The sequence below is a fragment of the Centropristis striata genome, chromosome 16 (assembly GCF_030273125.1).
Source record: "Centropristis striata isolate RG_2023a ecotype Rhode Island chromosome 16, C.striata_1.0, whole genome shotgun sequence".
NCBI classification, from domain to species: Eukaryota; Metazoa; Chordata; class Actinopteri; order Perciformes; family Serranidae; genus Centropristis; species Centropristis striata.
In genome coordinates, this window is record NC_081532.1 from 6566089 (window position 1) to 6576731 (window position 10643).

A 10643-nucleotide genomic window follows, 5' to 3' on the forward strand; every position below is an offset into this window, starting at 1 on the left:
TTTGAAATGTAATTAGGTACATTTTATCAACTTGAGAGAAAATATTTTTGAACATTTTGGCAGCCTTAAATTAATCTAATAATTTACAGTTAACTAAATGTCTCTGGGCTGTTCTTTATGTCTTGTCAAAAACTCCAATGTGCAGTGGTGAAAGTATTCAGATCCCTTACTTAAGTAAAAGTACTAATACAACACTGTGAAAGTACTCCACTACAGTAAAAGTCCTGCATTCAAATTCAAATTCTTACTGAAGTAAAAGTTGCAGCATCAAAATGTACTTAAAGTATCAAAAGTAAAAGTACTCGTTATGCAGAGTGGACCCACTCTGATTGTTTTATATATTCTAGATATATAATTAGATTATTTATATTGATGCAATTATGTAAGTGCTTTAATTTGATAAAGACCGGGCTAATTTGAACTACTTAATATACTGTTATGAGGTTTAATTTTAAAAAATGTTTAATCACTTTTTATTCATTATGTTTTTTATGTTAAATCTCGACCTGAAAAGTAACTAAAGCTGTCAGCTAAATGTAGTGGAGTAAAAAGTATGATATTTGCCTCAAAATGTACTGAAGTAGAAGTATAAAGTTACATAAAAATGGAAATACTCAAGTAAAGTACAAGTACCTCATAAGTACAAAAGTATCAGCATCAAAATGTACTTAAAGTATCAAAAGTAAAAGTACTCATTATGCAGAATGGAGCCATTTTGATTATTTTATATATTCTAAATCTATTATTAGATTATTACTATGATGCATTATTGTAAACAGCATTTAATTTATCAAGATATGGCTCATTTTAACTACTAAATATACTGTTATGAAGTTTATTTTTTTTAAAACAAGTCAAATAACTTTTGTATGTATTTACCTGGTGACTGCATACCAACTTTAGTGTTTATGTAAGTATTCCTTTATTAAATTATTAAAACTAAAAACTAAACACAAAATGTATCAAGAAATAATAATACAGTAATAATACATTGTCTGGTGGGCTCTTCAACAACTCCAATCCTTTAAAATAACCAGCAGATTAATAGATTATGCAATTAATTGTGAGGTGCAGCCTGAATCTTGTTGACCAATCAGAATCAGAATCATATCAGGTTTTTTCACATACAAGGAATTTGCTGTGGTGTAAAACAACAAAGTACTAAATATAAATTTATATTAAGAAAACAAGTCCTTCAAGTCAAAAAACAGCAGCATAAATACAACAGGTAAGATAAAAAAAAAAATAGGAAGGTTCACAATAAATTGTTACAGGTGGGCGACAAATAAAAGTACAAACCTGAATAATTATAGGAAAAACATTTTGGCTTGATTAGTATGAAAAATTATGTGAATAATATTCCTTTGTTCTATGGTTTCTGAAGGCTTGTTTTGATCCATTTTGTATTGTTTTTTCCTCTAGATTGTCATGGCTTGAATGTGTTTTTTTGCCTCAAAACTTCATTCACTGATTATTTTGGTTACTGGCAGAAAGCAGAACAACCTGTAAATACAACTGTTATGTTTTCTTTTTATGAAGTTACAAACCTGTTAGCTGCTAACCAGCAGACACGGAACATTTGGACTAATTAGGAGTCATGTTTCTGGCCAAGGGGCGAATAAAGCTGCAACTAAAGATTATTTCCAATTAATTAAAATTAACAAGAAATTGAAGAAAACAATGGTCAATTTTTTTTTCCATGACTGTAGTGGTCTAAAAAAAACCAATAAGCTAAATCCTGCTCAGATGCATCACAAAGTTGCGTGATAATTCTGTGGGTTTATGATTTTACGATTTGATTTTTGCAGTTTTAAAGTGACAACTTCATCCCGAGAAAAGCTCTTCACCGTCCTGCTAGGGTTGTCACGATACTATCATTTTCAACTCGATACCGATACTCAGGAAAATATTCAATACTCGATACCATGTTCGGTTTTAAGGATAAAAACAAAGACCCCAAAATTTAACGGAAATAAATATTATATATATGTTAATATTTTTATACATGTTAATATTTACCGGAAAAATGCAACATGTAAAAATTAACAGAACCAAAATGAAATATATAATGTTAAATATTTATAATAAAAAACAGTTGTGCAAAAAGAAACTGCAACTATGATAACAAGCTTCAGATACTCGACACTTTTGAAAATGAGTATTGTTACAACGTTTTAGTATCGATACTTTTTTGAGTATCAATACTATTGACAACCCTACATTAAAACGAAATACGTTTCTTTTGCAATATTTCTGCAAAAACATGACTGTTTTAAACATGAAGAGCATTACAGTCTTTTGAGGAACCTTTAATAAATCTGAAATCTATAATAACCTCCAGTAATTCAAGCTGACCACAGCCTCCATAAAGGGACCAAACTCCAATTTTTAATAGGCAATTTAGACGTTTTATCACCTTAAGAAGAAATGAAGAATCCTTAAATTCTCCAACAGTATCCATGACAGTCTCATGCAGGGAGCTGATGAGAACGGGTGGAGCCAGGATTAGATACGTTCAGCTTCTGTTTCATGGTGCTTGCTGAATAAAGCAGAGCTCCTCAGTGCTTCTAAAGGTGCAGTGTGCTACATGGAGCTACTTGTTGCCCACAGACTCTCCCAGTGCACCCCGAACTTGTTGTTTTGTCAGCTCCCAGGCGCACTGATCTAGAGAGGACTGAGTGCTTGTATTATTAGATAGAGAAAACCACTCAGCTCAGCAGGTATTTGATATATCTGTCAGAGGTGTTTAGTGTGTGTGTGCATGCGCGTGTGTCTGCGCCAAGCAGTGTGCTTTCTTAGCGTGTTTGAAGCCCTTTTCTCAAGGTGTTTAGAAAAGTGTAAGTATGAAAGTGTCTTAAGGAGTTCTCAAAGAGAGCGGATACTCTTTGATGCTTTGTCCCACGGAGAGAGCCACAGAGGCAAGCTGCACTGCTGAAAGAAAAAGATGTTCCTTTCTTCTGTCACTCAATCAGCCCGCTTTCTAGCCGAGGAGCAGAAACTCTTTACTGTATTAGTGAGAGGTATTGAAAGTTCACATCCAATACACCACAGAATAAAACAACCATTTAAAGAGCCGTGTTCATTTTGAGGAAGTTACAGAAAAGGGAGAAAGTAGTGCTGAATGTGTGCCACGACTGGTGAAGAACACATGAAGACAAACTGGGAATTTTTTCCTTCCAAATTGGTCTGTCATAGTGGTTTTAACCCTTTAATGGCAGTGGTTCTGCCGCTCCAAATTTAAAGGAGCACTCCAGGAGCTGGTGTTAGGGGCTCTGTTGGCATAAAATCATTATAAAATCTATAACAGTGTTGATTTTGGCAGCTATTTAAGACTTGTATATACATTCTATACACCTTATATACATTAATTTCTGCTGCTATATTTTTGGTGTTTGTTTGTTTCCTGAAAGTACTTTACATTTTACAGATATTGCACATTGGAGAAAATATATTTTAGCATGTTAAATAGGTTAAATAAGTTGTTGCATGTAGTAATAAGAACTTCAATGAATAAATATATTTATAGCGTGCTAGAGTTAGGGGCTCGGTTGGCATAAAATGATTATAAAATCTATAACAGTGTTGATTTGGCAGCTATTTAAGACTCTATTTAAGATATACATTCTATACACCTTATATACATACATTTCTGCTGTTTGGCATTTATTATTAATATATATTTTGGGTGTTTGTTTGTTTCCTGAAAGTACTTTGCATTTTACAGATATTGCACATTGGAGAAAATATATTTTAGCATGTTAAATAGGTTAAATAAGTTGTTGCATGTAGTAATAAGAACATCATTGAATAAATATATTTATAGCGTGCTGGATTTAGAGGCTCTGTTGGCATGAATTGATTTTAAAATCTATAACAGTGTTGATTTTGGCAGCTATTTTAGATTTACTCTTCGTCTTTAGAGATAAGATTAGATATGATTTATTTATTCCGAAGTAGGAAAATTTTGTCATCACAGCAGATCAAGATACAGACACATAGATTAAAAAAAAGAATACAAAAAATAAGACATATATACATACATTCTATACACCTGAGATACATTACTGCTATTAATTATTATTAGAAAATATATTTTAGCATGTTAGATATGTTAAATAAGTTGTTGCATGTAGTAGTAAGAACATCAATGATTAAATACATTTATAGCGTGCTATATTTAGGGGCTCTGTTGGCATAAAGTGATTATTAAATCTAACAGTGTTGATTTTTGCAATTTTATTCTTAAGTCTTTAGAGATAAGATAAGATCTGACTTTATTCATCCCGCAGTGGGGAATTTTAGTCGTCACAGCAGCTCAAAGTACATAGAATATAAAAAACAGAAAAACAAATAGAAATAATAAGACATATACATATGTTTTATACACATTCTATACATACATTTCTGCTATTTGGCATTTATTATTAATATATATGTGTTTGCTTTCCTGAAAGTACTTTGCATTTTACAGGTATTGCACATTGGAGAAAATATATTTTAGCATGTTAAATCGGTTAAATAAGTTGTTGCGTGTAGTAATAAGAACATCAATGAATAAATATATTTATAGCGTGCTGGATTTAGGGGCTCTGTTGGCATGAATTGATTATTAAATCTATAACAGTGTTGATTTGGCAGCTATTTTAGATTTACTCTTCGTCTTTAGAGATAAGATAAGATATGATTTATTTATTCCGAAGTAGGAAAATTTAGTCGTCACAGCAGCTCAAGATACAGACACATAGATAAAAAAAATATATAGAGACATATATATACATTCTTTACACCTTATATACATACATTACTGCTATTAATTATTATTAGAAAATATATTTTAGCATGTTAGATATGTTAAATAAGTTGTTGCATGTAGTAGTAAGAACATCAATGATTAAATACATTTATAGCGTGCTATATTTAGGGGCTCTTTTGGCATAAAGTGATTATTAAATCTAACAGTTTTGATTTTTGCAATTTTATTCTTAAGTCTTTAGAGATAAGATAAGATCTGACTTTATTCATCCCGCAGTGGGGAACTTTAGTCGTCACAGCAGCTCAAGGTACATAAAATATAAAAAACAGAAAAAGAATAGAAATAATAAGACATATACATATGTTTTATACACATTCTATACATACATTTCTGCTATTGGGCATTTATTATTAATATATATTTTTGGTGTTTGTTTTCCTGAAAGTACTTTACATTTTACAGATATTGCACATTGGAGAAAATGTATTTTAGCATGTTAAATAGGTTAAATAAGCTGTTGCATGTAGTGGTTTGAACATCAATGAATAAATATATTTATAGCGTGCTGGATTTAGGGGCTCTGTTGGCATGAATTGATTATTAAATCTATAACAGTGTTGATTTGGCAGCTATTTTAGATTAATTCTTAATCTTTAGAGATAAGATACAACTTTATTTATCCCGCAGTGGGGAAATTTAGTTGTTATAGCAGCTCAAGATACAGACACATAGATATAGTAGACAGAATAAAGAATATAAAAAATATGAAATAATACATACATTCTATACACATTATATTCATACATTACTGCTATTCGGCATTTTTTGATAAATATTTTCTTTATTTGTTTGTTTCCTGAAAGTACTTTGCATTTTACAGATATTGCACATTGGAGGAAATATGTATTAGCATGTCAGATATGTTAAATAAGTTGTTGCATGTAGTAGTATGAACATCAATTCATAGTCTTTAGAGATAAGATAAGATAAGACATAACTTTATTTATCCCGCAGTAGGAAAATTTAGTTGTCACAGCAGCTCAAGATAGAGACACATTGATATATAAGACAGAATAATTCATTACCATTAACCGCTTATCCGCAATCGGGTCGCGGGGGCTGGAGCCTATCCCAGCTGTCATTGGGCGAGAGGCGGGGTCCACCCTGGACAGGTCGCCAGACTATCGCAGGGCTAACACATAGAGACAGATAATCACGCTCTCATTCACACCTACGGGCAATTTAGAGTCACCAATTAAACCTAAGTGCATGTTTTTGGACTGTGGGAGGAAGCCGGAGTACCCGGTGGGAACCCACGCTGACATAATAAGAATATAAAAAAAATATGACATATACATACATTTCTGGTATTTTGCCTTTATTATTAATATATTCATATGTTTGTTTGTTTGTTTCCTGAAAGTACTTTGCATTTTGCAGACATTTTGCACATTGGAGAAAATATATTTTAGCATGTCAAATATGTTAAATAAGTTGTTACACACACACACACACACACACACACACACACACACACACACACACACACACACAGATAGACACTTATAGTTATACACAGTATAGTATAAGTGGTATATGGCATATTTAATATAGAAGAAATACAGAAGGCCTAATATAGGCCTAATGTGGTTGGATGTAAAGAGAGATAGTGCAAATAAACCAGTAAAACCGGTAGTTTTACTAACAATTCTGGTATTTTCTATAGCTTAAAAATGTTTAAGTCCAGTTTTTACATTATTAGTCAAAATGTTTTCTCTCTTAAAACAAGTGTTAATGTTGCCTGCTGTCTTTTAATTTACTCCTAGTCTTTGTCCTTGTTAGTCTTTATCAACCTCATCCTCATTATCAGATTGAACATTTCAGTCAACTTACTTTAGCCAAAACTAATAATTGTGTCATTCTAGTCAAACTTGTTTCTCATAAGATTGTATCTTTTCATTTTAGGCCTAGGTAATTAATTACACAGGTTGAATGATTAATAATGCAGCTTTAACTCTGAGTCCTCCTGACTGCTCATTAGTGATGTGCAGGTCAGTTGCACCCACCTGGCTCGTTATCAGAGCCAATCTGCACCATCAAACATGCAAAAATATGCATTAATTAAGCGCTTGAACCTAACCCCACCTGCAAACTTTATGAATTATAGTAGAACAGTTATCAGGACTGAGACGACAGAGAAGGACTGAAAGAGTGACAGAGAGAGAAGAAGTAGGGCTGGGCAATATATCGTTATTAAGAGTTATATCGATATATTTTAGAAAGAGATCTGTAGTTGAGACAATACTGCCATACAAAAGATCTATATCTAATCTTTCAGTTATTAAAAGTGTAATACCAATGCTGTAGTATGGTTAAGTGGAATTACCCCTTTTAGTATCGAAATACTCATCTAGATTTTTTTTTCTATGCAATAAATCTATGCACGACACTTTGCTATGTTATTAATATTATTACTATTATTATTATTATATATACTGTTGCTGCCATTACTATTATTACTATATACTGTAATATACTGCTATTATTATTATTATACAGGCCTTATTTATTATTATTATTACTATTATTATTATATATTATATATCATATTATTTTACTTATAATTACTTTACTTATATTTTTCATTTTATTTTCATATTGTTTATTATCTATTATTACATACTATATTATATATATTATATTGTAAATATTATATACTGTACTATTATTATTATTATTATTATATACCGTCGAGTCACTATAGCATTGTTGCCATCATATCACCAGTTTAATTATTACCATCATCTTGCCAACCATCCTACCAACTGATGTTCTTTTTTTTTACTTCTATCTATCTAAAACATGACATTTACAACCGTTGAAAGGTACTGGAAAAGCTTGAAAATGGACCTTGAAAGTCCTTGAAAAGTGCTTGAATTTGACCACTGAAAAAGTGTATGAACCCTGTGCGTGTCATCTGATGTTATATTTCTCTGCCTCTTGTCTTCAGTATTAGCTCCCCAGTCACTAATGTGGATCATGTTTGTGCTTTGTCCCCAGGAGCTGGATAAGAAAAACTACAGTGGCATCACCACGGAGATCATGGAGGGGCAGACGTTCTACTACGCTGAGGACTACCACCAGCAGTACCTGAAGAAGAACCCTAAGGGTTACTGTGGCCTCAAAGGAACCGGAGTCTCCTGTCCCATCGGAGCCGGCAAGGACGAGCTGTGAGGGAGGAGTGGTGAGACATGAAGGAAGGGTTTATGAAGGCTGTTATTTTTTCATTTATCATACTTAATCTTTCATTTTAAAAATATGTTATACGCTAGTTAAGTATATCTGCTCCAAGTATCTTTAAGTATTTTATATTCAAATATGTTACTTAGCCTCTGTTAGCTATGGAGAACAATATAGAATCAGATTCAGCTTTAATGGCCAAGTATGTGTTAGATTACACATAATAGGAATTTTATTTGTTTTTGTTGTTATATGTACAAAAATAGACATACAGCTAAACACAAGCACACCAAGCTAGACAAAGATATCACCTTTTAACTACCACCTACAGATATAAATATACAGTCATGGAAAAAATGATTAGACCGCCCTTGCTGATATCTAGACATTTCCCATGGTTTTCTTGATAATGATTTTGGTTATTATCAAGAAAACCATGGAAAATGTCTAGATATCAGCTCTTAAATTAAACTACTATGAGGTATTTTTGTTGTTATCATTATATTTGTCCCAACAAATGTACCTTTAGTTGTACCAGCCATTAAAATGAACAAGAAATTGAAGAAAACACTGGTCCAATCATTTTTTCCATGACTGTATATATATAAAACTATATATATTTTATATGTATATTAAAACCAGACTGTAAGAGAGCTTTCTCTGTAGCATCTGTGAATCATAAATTTTATAGCACCTAAAATGCAGTACCAAGAGTATTAAGAAGACAATATGAATGGAAATGGGGTTAAACTTGAAGTTTTAGTGCAGCTTTAGCAGCAAAAAAAAAAGGATGGGTTAAATGCAGAGGTTAAATTTCCCCATTGTGGGATTAATGAAGGATAAATCTTAATCTTAATCTGTATCATGTTGGACTGCAGCAACAGTCAACGTCCACAAGGTGGCAGTGTTTCTCAAAGAACAAAGTAGAGCCCCTGTAGAGAGTTTCTATTTCTTCCCCTTTAATACAACATAGTTGTAGCTGAGAAACCATGAGAAACTTTGTCTTCCAGAGTCAGTTGATTGGAAGAAAATCAACCAGCCTTAATGCTTTTACTATCCAGGAGCCTTTTTATGCATTTTAAAGCCAGAACACGATAACCATGTTCACACTTTACTGTTTACTGAGTAGCAATTTGTCAGGTTTCTGAAATGCATATTTTAATATAATCAAAAGCTTTGTAACCGTTTGAATTTTAATGGGTCTTATTTTTGTATTTCACTATGAATAACTAATGTGAAGGAACTTTACTATATCAAGACTGAACTAAGCAATAAAACACATGTAAACTTCTGTCACATGCATGTGTGTGTCAGTTTGTTCATGCATGCATGCATGGTCTACCCTTGCAGCTATATATATCTTAAAGATAAGCACTGTTTAGATTATTTCCCCCTTCTTTTCTGCTCCATTTGAGAAGGGACCAGACCAACGAGGGACACATGGGTCTGACTCACATACACCCACCAGGGACCACTCATTGTGGATTACAGAATGAGACATTTGAGGCACTGATGTATGCGATATGATACACACTTTGCTTAAACAATCCGTCCTCTCCGCGTAAACCTGTGATTATGGATTAAAGTCCCATTATATAATTATATATCAGAGAGAATTACTGTGATACGTTTTATCACCAAACAACTGAAAGTCTATTTAAAAATTAGAATCACTCATCGCTAGATTCTAAAATACAGAGATGATATCTAGAAAAAGCTTTTTGGTCGACCGCAGCAGTGTGATTCACCCCGCTCTCGTTTTCCCCCTCCCTCTCTGCTATCTCTCTTTCTCTGTCTGTGTGTATGTGTCACATCCTGACACCTGTGTGTAGGTGTGGACCAGGGCACAGGTGCAGGTGCAACCTCTCAGGGCCTATTTTAGTATTGGGACAGATATTTTTTGCATGTGTCTGCATGCAGCAGCCGTGTGTGTGTGTGTGTGTGTGTGTGTGTGTGTGTGTGTGTGTTTATGTCAGGGCATGTGAAGCTGTGGCTTGCTTGATCGAACCGCGATGAGTGGTATGTGGTTGGGCCAGCTAGCTGTTTTCCAACACCCGCCTATAATTTTGCATGCTCTTGTGTTTTGTCAAGTGTTTGAGAGGAGATAACCTTTTAATAAAGTCATCTTCATTTCCTCGGCTTTGAAGTAAGGATGGCATGAAAAGCTTTAATCGTGACGTGAAATCACTTTTTCCGCCATCTGCGATGGTGTTTTGACTTCAACAAGAGACAGTAAACCAACCGAGGCATAAGTCTGTTTAAACGGCCACATTGCGGGTCGGCGTTATCAAAACTAAGGTCATGAGTTAATTATATGAAGAGATTTTATGTTTAAAAATGACCACATTTAAAGGTGCAATGTGTAAGATATGGCCAGAATTGATTTTTTTGTTTAAAACTGTTAAATATTACCTAACATTGTTAATAGAATGTAAAGAAGAAACAGTTTTGACATGTCAAAGACGTCTATGTATTGTAATGCAGAGATATCTATTGAGATTAGCATGCTAACCAGCTAGCCTCAAGGCTGTCTGTCTTGTAATATCACTTGTGACTGGAGGCGATAGTGAGTCACTGTAGTGTCCAGTCTGTAGTAACAAAGCTACATTGTTCAGCAGTTAGCTGCTTTAGACATAAAACTAAGACTGAA

General features: G+C 33.3%; 1 protein-coding gene across 3 annotated transcripts in view; it reads left to right on the plus strand.

The window, feature by feature from the left end:
* The window catches only part of msrab (methionine sulfoxide reductase Ab), a 64122-nt gene extending 54833 nt beyond the window's left edge, over positions 1 to 9289 (plus strand). For all 3 annotated transcript variants that reach the window (XM_059353792.1, XM_059353793.1, XM_059353794.1), the window contains exon 6: positions 7814 to 9289. In XM_059353792.1, the coding sequence (XP_059209775.1) occupies positions 7814 to 7987 (174 nt within the window). In that variant the 3' untranslated portion in view covers positions 7988 to 9289. The remainder of the gene's footprint in view (positions 1 to 7813) is intronic.
* The last annotated feature ends 1354 nt before the right edge of the window (positions 9290 to 10643 follow it).